The sequence below is a fragment of the Girardinichthys multiradiatus genome, chromosome 12 (assembly GCF_021462225.1).
Source record: "Girardinichthys multiradiatus isolate DD_20200921_A chromosome 12, DD_fGirMul_XY1, whole genome shotgun sequence".
Taxonomy (NCBI): Eukaryota; Metazoa; Chordata; class Actinopteri; order Cyprinodontiformes; family Goodeidae; genus Girardinichthys; species Girardinichthys multiradiatus.
The window spans coordinates 500,001-514,687 of NC_061805.1; the positions used below are offsets into that span (position 1 = coordinate 500,001).

At 39.2% G+C, this 14,687-nt stretch overlaps 1 protein-coding gene across 5 annotated transcripts in view; it reads right to left on the bottom strand.

Moving 5' to 3' along the window:
• The window catches only part of pdzd2 (PDZ domain containing 2), a 75,032-nt gene that overhangs the window by 21,365 nt on the left and 38,980 nt on the right, over positions 1 to 14,687 (bottom strand). For 4 of the 5 annotated variants that reach the window (XM_047381821.1, XM_047381819.1, XM_047381820.1 and 1 more), the window contains exons 11-21: positions 13,703 to 13,822; positions 11,749 to 11,863; positions 9,660 to 9,733; positions 9,200 to 9,416; positions 6,459 to 6,576; positions 6,244 to 6,376; positions 4,121 to 4,208; positions 3,910 to 4,013; positions 3,351 to 3,513; positions 2,797 to 3,236; positions 2,544 to 2,688 (exon numbers count right to left, since the gene is read on the bottom strand). In XM_047381821.1, coding sequence (XP_047237777.1) covers positions 2,544 to 2,688; positions 2,797 to 3,236; positions 3,351 to 3,513; positions 3,910 to 4,013; positions 4,121 to 4,208; positions 6,244 to 6,376; positions 6,459 to 6,576; positions 9,200 to 9,416; positions 9,660 to 9,733; positions 11,749 to 11,863; positions 13,703 to 13,822 — 1,717 coding nt within the window. Of the gene's footprint in view, positions 1 to 609; positions 678 to 2,543; positions 2,689 to 2,796; positions 3,237 to 3,350; positions 3,514 to 3,909; positions 4,014 to 4,120; positions 4,209 to 6,243; positions 6,377 to 6,458; positions 6,577 to 9,199; positions 9,417 to 9,659; positions 9,734 to 11,748; positions 11,864 to 13,702; positions 13,823 to 14,687 lie in introns of all 5 variants that reach the window. The other variant, XM_047381822.1, reaches the window with a different exon arrangement.

Below are 14,687 nucleotides of genomic sequence, written 5' to 3' on the forward strand. Positions count from 1 at the left end.
CTGTGCGATCTGGATGGTAGCATTTCATTAATTCACAGTTATTCATTATAAGAGAATAGCTCTCCTTTCTCTCTGTCTAACCACCATCTTCTTTGCTTAAAACACTCTTAGGCTCACTAAATGTCTTCCTCACTACATTTTACATTTCCTCATGTTAGGAGCTCTCTGAAGGCCTAAGATGCTTCGTAAATATCTTTTATCTTACTGAGGGAAAATTCTAAGAAAATCTTAGAATTCGAGAAATTCTAAGATCTTTCTTAGAATGACGTCAATTGAAGCTACTTTTAGAAAAAAAAGGGCCAAGGTGTTTATCAGTGTTAGAGTTAAATGTTAGTGTGTTTCATTCCTGAAGACATATTTTCTTTCCTTTTTTTATTGTGGTGCCATGTTCAGTCCTCTATGTACATTCAGCAGTTCATAACTGATCGGAAGATGCTGAACAGTTTCCAATCACAGAAAAAACTGGGGTTGAGAAAAAGTTCCACAGCAATATCCATCTTGCATTAATCACTACAGCTGATGTAACACAATAATCAGCTACAAAACTATAGAGCAATGCAACCTACTGGTGATAACTAAAATGTCTACTACACTGTAAAACATAATCACCATGGACATAAAGCCAGACTGCTGCAGACTGCTCCCAGGAAGTGAGTGAGGAAGTGTTGGTCCTGCATCTTTGGGTGGCATAAAACAGGACAACATGGCAGTCTATTTAAAGGCATATTCTGCAACTACTGACTGGTAAAAATAAGAAAACAGCACAAATAAACACACAAAAACAAAACAATTTATATTTAAGGTTTCACCTTAAACCTTTGAAAACAACAGTAGTAATTCTCAGTCTCAGCACACAGCATATTTTACTCCCATGAACTCCCATGGGAATAACATGTTTAAATGCATATTTGCACTACCAGTAGTCAGAGAGTGTTTTTGGTTGACAGTTTGTGTAAAGTGGTTTGGTTTCTTGGATGTTGCTAATGGATCATTGTGTGTCTGTCTGTTAGTCAGTCAGTCGGTTAGTTAAATGTTAAAGACCAGAAAAAACTTGGCTCTGGGACTGCAGCAAATGTTGAACTCACAGAGCCTTGATATAACTTTAGGTTTAACTCTGAGAAATGGCCTTAAATGTTTTAAAATGTTTGGCAACTTATGCTAAAGAGATGCTGGTAACTTGCTTGGTAACTCGATAGGTATTTGCAGCTGCCTAGAAGGACAAGCCTGGTGCTTTCTGGAACTTCATGAAGTTTGTCTGAAGGAGCCAAGTGGATGCTTTTCAACTTATAAATACCACTTGCTTTTTTTAAAGAAAGCTAAAGAGAGCAGACAGGAGCAATCTTTACATTGCTTATTTACAATAATCTTCTAGTGTGTCCTATGAAGATATAATGCAGGAAGAATATTTTATGCATTTCTGACAAACATATTTAGCCTTTCTGATGGTGAACAGATATCCTGCCTTGCACTTTTTACGGTGCTGTTCTGGTACGGTTCTTTTCAGGATGTAGATGAAATTTGACAACATGGGGAGCAACAGATAGATGGGGAAAGCCACACTTGCAAATTTGCAGTATGTTAGCTATCCTAAGGCATTTTTGTAGTGCTTTTATGTGCTGTGCTTCTGTCAGTTATAACGACATGACCTCAAAACTAGTAGTAACTAACATGGGTGACTCTGCCACAGAATATCACTGGAGAGCCCTGGAAGCAAAGGTTGGACCCAAGTTTCTCCATCTAAGCTTCAAAAGACTAAAATATGAATATCCTAAAACAAAGCTTTTAGAATTACCCCCAAGAAGACTTGAGACTGTTATTGCTGTCAAAGATTGAATGAAATTATTTAACTCTTAAAACAACAGAATTAGAAGAATTTTGGAAAAATATGGAAAAAAGTGTTAATTTTAGAATGTGTATGAAAAATAACTCCTGGAAAACATGGAAGACTCTAAAGCCCTGCTAAATAAACTTCAAGTGTACAAAAGTAAAAAGACTGGAAGCAGACTAAAATAGGTAACATGGGGAAAACTCAGGAAAATGTTCTGGGAATGTTCCAGGAAGAAATCAATCTTTATAATGAGCGTAGAAGCTGTAGATGGCAAAACTGTGTGGATTGGTTGTCAGGTATAATAGTTACAAATAACATGTTTTCAAGATCCAGCTCTTTTTTCTTTCTGTTTTCTATCTTTTTCATTTGCTTTTCACAATATCATTTGTACTTTTTCTTTTACCCAGTATGATCTGAGAGTACAGCTAAAGGTCTTTAACAAAGGAAGAATATCTGCTACTGTGGCAACATGAGCTGCAAGACAATCTCTTTCCAAACCTGACATATTCCTGTTGTATGTTTTTATGCTCTCAAAACGTTTTTTAAACCAAGTTTGCAGATGTGCAGCTTTTAGGACAGATTTAAATGACCTATATCCAGGTAAGTACACCGTCCCATACCTCTGGACTGCTAAAGTAACTATTAAAAAGGGCCACAACTTGACTCTTTTTAAAACTCACTTGTTACGGACTGCCATTGTTTGTGTAGGTCTTACCTGAAGTTGCTCGCCTCACCTCCAAAGACAGTGTCATTGGAAGATTGTGAAGAAGTTCACAAATTTCCTGGTAGTTTGAAGAGTTCACAGATTTATCTCCAATTTTTGCAATTTCATCTCCTGGGCAGAGTTTGCTTTCACAGTCCTGGACGACAAAGGAGAGAACAACTTAAAACATCTTTTTAACGATGTTTCACTCAAGTGTGAGTTTTGGTGTATCACTGAAAAAAGACTGAAGCTCATTGAGACGTACCCATTCCGCAGCGAGGTCAGGCTTTAACCCAGCAACCATAACTCTCAGAGGGGATGACATAATCTCCAGGTCCACCCCAAATGTCTCATCCTCTCTTTTCTTCAAGGTAACAGTGTGAAGACCATTGACACTCTCCCTCTCACAGAGCTGCCTTGGGTTCAGCCCTGTTGTTAATGTGGAATCAGATAAAATCTGTGGTGAATGTGGAGCTTTGGGTTTTTGTTGCTGGGTCAGAAGCTCAGCATTTTCAGCTTTGTCTGAGGTCTCACTGAGCTCATCCTCTGAGCATATGACCTTTCGCTGGCGGAGCAGTGGGCTCCGCACTGAGACGGGGCTGGAGACAGTCAGGGTGTGATGCTGATGGAAAGGGACAGAAGTCTCGTTGTGTGATGTCATACATACAGGGCTGTGGTTTATGTCTGTCACACAGGTTCTGAATGCTGAGAAAAACATATAGTAAAATATAAAACATATATAATAACAAAATGCTCATTACAAATCTCCCAAAGTATTTGAGCTATTTTCCTAAGTAAAAAACAGCAAAGTGTTCCTACTTTGTGGTTGTAATGGATCATCTTCTGTTGAGGTACTGCAGCCCAGTTGGTGGAGCCCTTGCTCACTGTTTGAGCTTCTCAGAACGGACTCAGAAGCGATTGAGTGGCAAGGAACATCATGAGGGAAGTACTGGGATAATTCCGTCTCAGAGCTCAGGGATGCCTGCATCAGCATTATGAACATTAGCCAAAGAAAAACATGAAAGGAAGGTTGATCCAGGTTCAGAGATTTCAAGCACTTATTAAAAGTCTAGCCTTTAAATTCACAACTAAACACAAAAACTGGATCGTTCGTTAGACTCCCACACATGAAAAAGTAGTTAAAAAAATGCTAAACAAAATATTACTGCAGCACCAAATATCATAAGGATGTAATTGTGGGTAAAACAAACACGTGTTTAATAAGAGAAAGTGACTAATTACAGAGCACATAACAAACTAAATTAAAGTTTATATAACTACCCATCCAGACTGTTGATTCAATTACAGAGAGTTTCAAATGTGAAACACAAGCAATTTAAACTGAGGAGCAAAACTAAAATCCTGGATTAAAACTTACTCTGCTGGCAGGCTCAAGGAACCTTTTCATGGCCCAGCTGAGGGCAGAGGGGTTCTCTGCCTGGCGAGACTTCATCGCTGCCCGGGGGCTCTTATTAGACAGACCTTCAGGTTAGGGTCAGAGGAATTAACAAAATAAATGTAATACAAAATAATATAAATTATAACTGAAACATGAGAAAGTAAAACATAACTGTGGGTGAAAACCAGACCTTGGTAATGAGAGGAGAGTCTATTTCTGATTATTTTCTCCTTGTTTGTTGATCGAGCAATAATCTGATCCATCTCTTGCTCTGATACCTGCCACACAAATAAATACACAGCATCACTGAAACAACAACAATGCTGAACCAATGCTGCATTTTTTCTCTAACATTAGAATTCTCACTTTGTAAGTTTGGATAAATGGTAAATGGACTGAACTTATAAAGCACTTTTCCAGTCATACAGACCGCTCAAAGCGCTTTACACTAGAGCCACATTCACCCAATCGCACTCACACATTCATACACCGATACACAGATCGGTAGGCAACTTGAGGTTAAGTGCCTTGCCCAGGGGCACATTGACATATGGCAGGAGGAAGCTGGAATCGAACCCACAACCTTCTGATTGCAAGGCGACGACTCTTCCTACTGAGCCACAGTCGCCGATATGTGGTTAAAGTGACTAAATCAGCTGTTTTACACTGAAATCAAAATGAATCAAAAGAATAATCAAAAGAGTTGTCAAGGAACCGGGGGCTAGTTGCTACTCTGGGAACCTGGGATAATGGAGGGTGTATGGGGAGTGTACAGCGTCCATTCTTGTGTGTTTTTACATTGGGTGTTTGGATGTGTATGCATGAGGGTGGGAACGTGTGTCTGTCAATTTGGGACTTGGGCTTCCTACTCTCCTGGGGCCTTTGTCCCCCCGCACTCTCCCTGCCGGTGGCTGCTGCCTCTACCTGCCAGTGTGTTGGTGGTTCTCGATATCCTTTGTCGAACCTGTGTTTGGGGGAGGTGTGCCCTTGGATCTCGGGTCTTTAGTTCCATGGCTAGATCTGTTCCAGCATAGACAGCTGCGGTCGGAGCCTGTGGGCTTGTCTATACAGCTCCCTGGGGCTTATGCACTGTGGAGCTGGGTGGTTACCCCAGGGCTCTCCTTTGCTCTTCCCTGGGAGGTGCGGTAGTCCCGGCGGTCGTCTTACCGGGTCTCCCTTGCCCCGGAGGGCCTTTGGATGTCTGTGGCTCTGATCTCCTTCGTTTCTACCTTGGTCCTGAGTCGTCTTATGGAGAAACTTTATATACACAAGCAGGCTCACGCACACATCCACAGGTGTTTGAATTTAGGTGTTTATACAGATACACAGATATACTCTATATTGAGCTGTGGTCGCCACTAAATACATCTTGTATTAATTAGTACTGAGTACTTTTCTTTGACATTGCCGTTGTTGTTATATATGCATATGCTGTTTGTCCCTGTGGCAATGTTTTTTATTCTCTCTTTCTTTCTCTTTCTGCAGGTGTTCAGGCAGTCTTCTAGGGTTTTATCTTGTATTCTCTGTATCTTTCTTTCTATCCTCTATTCTTATCTTCTCACTTTTATCTTTTTGCCCCACCTCTCTCTCCATTTCTTTCTTCTTTTTTTCCTTTCGTTTCCGTCTCTGTGTCCATTGCATTTTAAAAAAATTCCAAAGCAATTTCCAATAAAGTTTTTTATATATATCTCAACGGAGCATTATAGATAAAACCGTAATGCTCCACTTGTGAAAGTAAATCTGTTGGGGCTTCTTCTTGGCTCTCAGACAACAAGTCTGTGTTACTCTGCTGGACAGGACATGTTAGAAAAAAACAAGGACAAGTCTTCTTGGACAAAACAGTGAACCCAAGTTGCCTACTGATAATGTGTATATGTGTATGCATGTGTGTGCTTGCATACAGAACATGGGTCATTATTACTGTTTGTATAAAAACATTTTCAGTGTTTATTAAAACTATATAAGTCCTAACTGCAAAATGCTGTCCTGAAAATGTAGATTCATAATCATAACCCAGAACAAACAGATTTCTTAATATTTTTAAGAAGTGTATCCTTTTCAAGAAAAAGCTAATAAATAGCTGTGTGGACAATGACTTTAGTGACAGTAAGGAACAGCTGTACTGTAACTACTCTATGCTAGGCTGTAGCCAACAACACTTGGCTGAATATACAGAACCCTTTTGCTTTAGAGATGTTTCCTGAATATTTATCTATTATATCAAATGCCAGGAGTTTACGCTGTACTTATGAAGGCTAAACAATTATGTTGAATGTCAATTCTGAGCCTGTCAGCAGTTTGGGTTTGTCTCACCTTGGGGTCTGGGTGCCTGCTTATAATGAGACTGACTGGTCCAGGACCACATTCACTGAGAATAGCGTAAGCCTCACTGAGTGCAGCATGACGAAAATTGACAGAGTCCACCTCCAGAATCTGATCTCCACGGCTGCACACAGAGAACATGTGTCAGGACAGCACAGCCAAAACAGCATCAGGTTGTTCATTAAAATCAAACTCAAACAGTTTACCTGAGCCTTCCATCAAGCTTGGCAATGGATCCGAGAGCCAAGCTGTGGATGTAGATACCAGGAGCAGAGTTCTCCAGTGTCAGACAACAAACTCCAATACCCAGACCAACTCCAGGTTCTAAAATAATAAACATTTTATTACGAGTACAAGAAATTATGCTACAGTTTCTTGTAAAATTTGAAAAGTTGGACAAACAAGTATTGTAATCCATTAGGGGGATTACTTCAGTAGGTGAGCAGTAAAGGGTCTTGCGTTTTAAACTTAGAGGACATTTTCACAGCATGGTTATACTTTAAACATGATCCCTTTTTAGATCATTCTGTTGTTCAATTGTCTGAAGATGAAACGAGTGGGGGTGGGTTGAGAACGCTGACGATCCGACCCAGGAGGTAGAAACAAACAAGTAACCAATAAGTAACCAATATGTGCTGTGAACGGTTATATACGATTGCGGGATGGTGTGATGCAGTGATATGGTACAGAGCCAAGACAGCAGATGCTGCAGGAGGCTGCAGTGGGCACCACATGATCTTCCACAGTCTGACTGATAAATGCGATGGTCAGCAGAATCTGATGCAGACAACATGTTGAGGATAGTGCACAACACCTTTGGTTGTATTTAAACCACTAAATGCATTTAAAGAGCCAGCATGAAAACAAATAACTCAGAACACCTTCACAACAAATCCCCTATACATGTTCTCATGCATTGGTTAGGTGAATGCTACAAGTTGTAAGCCACCCCCCATTGGTTTTACAATTTCAGCTGGATGCTCTGAATGCTCACAAGATCAGTGTGGATTGATTTGGATGATGTGAAAGGACACAGTGATCCTTAATCTTAATTGTCGGTTTATTGCAGAACTATGATCTGAGAGTGCACACAGCTTACTCTATAAACTGACTCTTCTCACTGTAAAAAGTGAAGTCTTCACGTTACCCAACACCCAACATAAGCTTGACCTCAGTGATGTCTGAAAAAGTGTATATCTCTACAGACAGACATGTTTGTACTTTCTGGTGAACATCCCATAAGTGTTCTTTGGCAAGACACTGAACAATGGTGTTTTCATCCTTGTGTCCACAATAAAGAAAATCAGTACAGGCTGACTGAATATATGTGTGTGAATGGGTAAGTGCACTTCAAGTGGTCAATAGAAAGGTCCACAAAACTACACCAGCTTAATCCATGACTTTTGACTGATTTTTGCACTTTCTGTCAGCTTTATTCTTTTCACATATTTCTCTTTTTTCTTTTCGTCAATGGTACTGTCTTTTGCGTAATGCTTTTCCAACCTTCTAATCCAAAGAAAAAACAGATCAAGCCAAGAAGAAGAAGTGCATACAAATGCTGATTTCTCCTTGTTTTTAAAAGACTGACACCTGGTGTTATTTTCCTTTTTAGTTTCCGTTCTTTTAAGATTTGCAGGCAGTAGCAGCGGTTCAGATTCCTTTCTTCATATTCTGACAAGCTGCTCAGAAAATGTCAACCGATCACTCTGTTATGATTCTGGCCTGTCTATCTGCATGCTCTCACACTCCTCCTGCTCTGCAGTAATCAAGATCCAGCTGATCCCCTGCACCTGCTCTGCTACCTTTATATTCTGCTCTCCTGCAGACAGACAGTGCCAGATTTTTGAAAGCCTGAAGTAACTGAGTAAATATCCAGCTGTCCTTGCTGTCTGACCCAAGCATGTCTTACAGATCCTTGTCTCTATGATTCTTTCTGTCACAAAGATCAAAGCTGCCCACTGCAGCCAAGACACAGCCTGCTGTAATGTCATCTCTCTCTGCGACTGCTTTTTGGATTCCTCTGGAACCTTTCAACAGAACCAGTCCCTGCCTGGTGTCTGAAAAGGTTAGTTGCTTTAATTCTGAGTTTTCTACCTGCCATTGAATCCTCAGCAGCCATTAACACGTCTCTTTCTTTCAGTGGTTCCTGATTGTGTCTCCAGCAGCCTCCTGTTTCCCACCAGCAAAGTCATTAAAATAAACATTTTAAAACACTCTCTGGGTTCAGTTGGATATTTTGGGTCCTCAGTATGGTCGTTAAACTGTTGGATGGATCGGCAGCCTGTCCCACTCCATGGTTGTATCTATGATTATCAGCTGCAGTACATAAGATACAATTGGGTGTATTATTGTAGGCGACTATGGCTCAGTACGAAGAATAGTCTTCTTACAATCCCAAAGTTGTGGGTTCAATTCCAGCTTCAAGTTTCCTACTGATCTGTGTATCAATGTGTGCAGAGGTCTCCAACTCCAGTCCTCCAGAGCTACTGCCCTGTAATTTTTAGATATATCCCTGCTCCAACACAGCTGAATCAACGTTTTCACAGGAATACATAAATCAAGTTATGAATAACATTATTAACACAAACAATACTTAAATGACTTATTGTTGATACTTGAACAGATGGATAAAGACATTAATTTAGTATCAGTTCAAAAAGCTCACCAGTTTGCATGAATTTGCTTCCTTGACGCTATTCAGTCATTGTTTTCCATCAGGTATAATCTGTTCAACTTTTTTTGCTTTTGAATTTTAAATAAAGATATGCAATGAATGAATCATGCTCTTACTCATACAATGGTAGCTTTCCCTTTTCCATTTCAATATATGAGAATAACCAAAAAACACAACAACAAAGATTTCATATTCTTCAGCAAGTTTCCACAAGGTAAAATCCAAATCAAGATATGCTGACAGGTAACTGAGTTTTCCATTACGAGTGCTAACCTTTATTAAGAGTAACCTCCATGATGATGCAGTCTTTTGGACCTAGGCCAGGACCCTTGTGGCTTTCAGCCTCTTCCACACCTAGTAGGACAGGTGTGCCCCCACTAGTATTGGGTGAATTGGAGCGACTGGGAAGGGTTGGGGTTGCACATGGTGTTAGACTGGGACTGCGCAGACGAGTGCGAATTGTGAGGGTCACAACCCCTCTTTTCAGTTGCTGTTGGAAAAACAAAAGAAGTTGTCCATTAAAAAGGTGAGGAAGATTGGGATTTTTACACAGTGCATCCACTGTCCTTTTTTTTTGCAAATCTTTAGTGTGTTGCTTAAAAAAAACATCAAGTTTATTTGGATGCACTTATGTTTAAAGGGAAACCCTCTTTGTAACAAGCAATATGGAAAACAATCACCTGCTATAACATTTGTTCAGAAAATCTAAAACAACTGTAAACATGAAGCTCACTTTGAAGGTCTGAATGGCCTGTTGGTGTGTGAGTCCTTGGAGAGACTCTCCATTTACCTCCAGAACCTCATCTCCTGCACAATGAGAGTTAAATTAGAACAAGATCTTCACGTCAACCACACCACCTGGCAAGCCTACTTACAGCTGCTTCACCCGAGTGGGAACATTTGAGTTTTCAGTTCCAGAACGGCTTATATCCTTAAGTTTAATCAACTTTGAGTATCTTAATTGTCCTGGAGAAGGAGTTCCTCCTGCAAGCTTATAAAGAATATACTCAGATTTTTTGTGCCTCAGCCAGAAAAAATGTGTTAGTTTGACCAGGCTATAACACTCGAAGAATTAAACATTTCTCTGCATTTGCAATGTAGCATAAAAAAGTGCTCAATTAAATAAAATAAGCAACAATTCAAGCGGACAAAGTAAAAATGTAACTCAGAAAGGTAAGACATGAATTTTTGCATGTTTTACACTGCCATTATTATACCCCGGGACACTGCAAGGATAAGCAGGTACAGATAATGGATGGATGGAGTATCCTATAGTACGTAATTATTGTAAATCTCAAATAAACAGTAAAAACCTAACGGTGCTATTTTAACAGAAAAGTCTTCTTTCCTAATATCTGGCTCAGTACAATGTCATTTTAAACATTTTTAAAAGTTTTATTTAAGACAGTTCTATTTTTTTAGAAGGACTTTCCTTATCAGCTACCTGTGTAATTCTGCTCTAATTCTGCTCAATATGTTTGAATATGTTCAAAAAAGAAAAAAGAGGAATATTATTTGCACAAAAACGGGCAAATCTAAGGCTCAGGATAAACTTTTTAAGACCTAGAAAGCATGTGCTGAATAGGGCCACTTAACACACATTATTTATCATGTAGACGGTATCATACATGGTCTTAGCAGCGCAGAGATTACACAAGAGCTTGAGTATGCTGTGACTATACTTTTACTTTTGGATAATTAATATACCTGACATTGATGCTGGAAGAAGGTTTGCTATTCACACAGCCACCTTCATTTTCTGCAGGAGCAGTGTGTGTGCCATCTACACATCTTATTACAAAAGTTGTTGAATAGAAGCCTGGACTCCATCTCAGGTAAGAATAAAATGTCTAGTATGTTACAATGTAATTTAAAATCCGGCTATATAACTTCATGACTTATTTTTACATTATCCACATATCTGAAAGCTTGTGAAATTGTTCTCTGATACATCGTCTCCCCAAAATGAATTTCAGTAGAGGGACTTTTCTCACTGCTCAATACACCAGTTCCTTGTCACAGTTTTCAGCATTGAAAATAATATATAATAAGAATAGCTGCCTTTAGGCATAAAAAATACAAAACATGTTTTGATCTTTGAACAAATCTGCCATCGGTATTATTTGTGAACACAATAAAGGTCCTTCACTACTAATTTGTCATATATTGAGCTAATTCATGACTAAAGTACCATAGAGACCTATACAGACAGGTAGTGTACATACCATCAGATTCAATCAGTTGACATTTGCTTACATTTCACTTTGATTTGGCCAGACCACTACTGAGGCAGAACCCCCACTCAGCCTCTTCTCAGTCTCTTTTCTTTCTAGTCAATAACCAGGAAACTCCCAGATGAAACTCAGCCATCAGTGTGTTTATATTATGGCATTTTTGATCACATTAAAATCTATTTTCCAAGAGGGATTTGGCAAGACTGCATGCAAAGTTACAATAAAACAATGAAAAAACTAAATATATTTATACATAACATAACATGGATGCAATAAGGGTGCAATGTTTCTGTATGAGCCTCATTAGAACCTTACTGTAAGCAATCACCTGCTTTGATAACCTTTGTGGCCACATTCTGAGCACACATACCGATGTTAATAGAAACATACTGTAATTACTGGCAATGCTATGTATTCCTGTGGTGTGGTGCAAAACACTAAAGGTGGCAGCTCTGGCACAGTGACATCAATGAAAATATGAGCACTATATCTCATTTGTAACTTTCAATAAACATCATAAATGTAACATAGATTAGTGTTACATTTTGTGCATGCAAATCTTTCCATTGAATAAAAAGGAATGATTACCCTCTTTCAGCCGCCCATCAGCTGATGCAGCTCCATGTGGAAAAATTGTTTTGACAAAAATGCCCATCTGCCCACGTGCCGAGTCCTGTCCACCAACGATACTGAACCCAAGGCCCTGTAGAAGTGACATCACGGTGAATGCCAAAAAGGAATTCTGCATTCATACACTAACTCACTCTCACCTCCCTGCACAATCATTTGTTCTGACACATCAGTTCTCAGTACTATTCCTGTTCTTCACCTCCTCACACTGATCTTTAGAGTCTCCTCTGTGCTTTCTTTGTCTGTTTGGATTTTCAAAAACCAAAAAACAGACAGAGCTACTCTAACTTCCTGTGAATAACAAATCCAATGTCTTGTTTTTGCTGATATTGCAGCTGACAAGCTGTTGATATGTTGATATGATAAGTGTTTGGAATTCTTCTTAAAGTCGGGGGCTTTGACTACAAACTGGTGTAGTTTGTCTGGTAGTAAAAGTCTGATTCTTCTAGAAGCCCATATCACATCACAGAGAGTGAAGCAGTCAGCAGCTTAGACCATCCTTTGACCATCAAAAATCTGCACATTTAAACATTTAACACTGTCATAGCGAAGAAACATTTTGTATGGGACTTTAAACAAACCCTTCAGTTTAGCACTGAATCCACAATAATCTCCTGTGTAAATAAAGCTTCAATTTAATGATTCCACATACTAACATTTGTCAGATAAGGAGTCCCTGCATACTAGATCAAACTGTTCTGCATCATTACAGATTTGTGTGATTTCTTTGTTTGTGGTGCTGGACGCTAACCAGCTCCAACAGAGCATGAATAATGGTGTACCGTACCACACCAACTTTATTTAAAACAACCACAGCTGAAACTAAACGCTGCACATAACAACAAACTACAAACCTACATTAAAAGAAAAAACATATAAATATGACATAAGAATGATAAAAGTTATTAAAACAAACAAGGTTAAACTAAGTCTCACTGCTGCTGAAGTTCAAAGAATAAAAATAGGTTTTAAGATGAATTTTAAATGCAGACATTGAAGGAGCCTCTCTGATATGCAGAGTAGGTTATTCCATAGTAGAGGAGCAACAAGAGAAGGCCCTGCCTCTCTGAGCTTCCTCCTAGACCTTGGTTCCTGCAGCAGCTGCTGGTCAGCTGAGCCGAGGGACTGAGAAGCTAAGTAGGGATAAAGAACCGGGGGGTTATGGTGAGGCAAGAACATTCACACATTTATAAACGAAAATAGGAATTTTAAAATCAACTCTAAAATGCACAAGCAACCACTGAACAAAGCCAGAACAGGTCATATGTTCTGTTTTTCGAGTACCGGTAAAAGATATGCAGCAACGTTTTGAACAAGCTGCAGATGAGAGACTCACTAACTCCAACATAAAGTCCATTGCAGCAATGTAAGTGGGATGAATTAAAAGCTTGGATCACTGTTTTAAAGAGTTGCCTAGACAGAAAGACTTCACTTGCCAGGACTTTACAACTGCTCTAATTTGGCTGTCTAACTTAAAACCCAAATTGGTAACAGTTGGTTTAACATTTGCTGTCAGGGATATTTTTTATAATGTAAAGCATGAATAAATATGACTAAAATAACAATTCTTCATCCAACGACTACAAGGCTACAAAAATACAACCCTCTCATGAAAATAAATACAATGCAACATTTGTAGGGTTGGGATCAAACCTCAGATCCTCCAATTGGAAAAGTGATGTTCTAAAACTAATCCCTAACTGATCCCCAGCTAAGTGATTAGGAGTGTAACTTCAGGTATATGCACAATGTAATCCCTGATTTAGCAGCTGTACATCTTCAATGTGGCTGTATGTATTTCAAAATAAAACACACAATATTAAAAAGATTACACATTTAAACTGCCGCAGAGCTTACCTACACACATCATCTGGGCTTTAGATATGCATATGTGTCAGAGGAGAGCACTCACCTTACCCTGGCCTTTCATCAGCACTATGCTGGAGATAATAGACGGCTGTGCCAGTCGCCATGGAGACTCTACTTGAATAGTGCTCAGGGAGCGGGCTGATTTCTTAATTATCTGATAGTCCTAAAAAGGAGATGAATATACAAAAAAAAGACAACTTTCAGATGAATTAATATTCATCCATCTGTTTATACAGTCATGACCGCCTTTCTGTTCTCTTAGTCATGTTTTCTAATACGACCTTCCCTTCTACATTACAGGCTTCTCTCACCCATTTGATTTTAATCATTAGATAGGGATGCTGTCTCTATATATCAGACACTTTAACTTCAGTTTGTTAACCTGGGTTTAGTTGTCTTTAGAGAAATACTATCTGTGTCAGGACCAAATGTTAGTAAGTTTTAATGTGTTTAAAGTTTTTTTTGTCTATTGCTTAAAACAAAAATGTCCTCTCACATCTCATAGCATGAAAATTAATCTTATTGAAGCCAACCTCTGAAAGCGAAGGCAGAGTTCAGATAGGGTGGTGTGACAGACACGGAGGAACATGTGAATTTGAAATGTTAATTTGAGATGAAGGTAGAGAATTTATTTTAAATCATTTCAAAGTGTCAAAAGATTATTGTTTCTAAAAACTTCTCAAAACATGGTTTGTACCAGTAGCTCAGAGCTCAGAGTTTCGGTATGTCTCCTTCTTTGATGAACCCATTGAAAGAGCTACTGCTGCCATTAACTCTGTGCGCAAAGAAAGTAAAATGGTAAATTGCCTGCACTTGTATAGTAATATATCAAGTTAATTCACACACTGATAGTGGTAAGCTACATTACAGCCACAGCTGACAGAAGAGATGCTGCCTTACAATCGGCACCACCGAGCCCTCTGACCACCATCAGCAGGCAATGCGAATGAAGTGTCTTGTGCAAGGACACAACTGAGACAGACAAAGCGGGGCTTCGAACCAAAGACAGCAGCAGAAGAAGCAGGAGT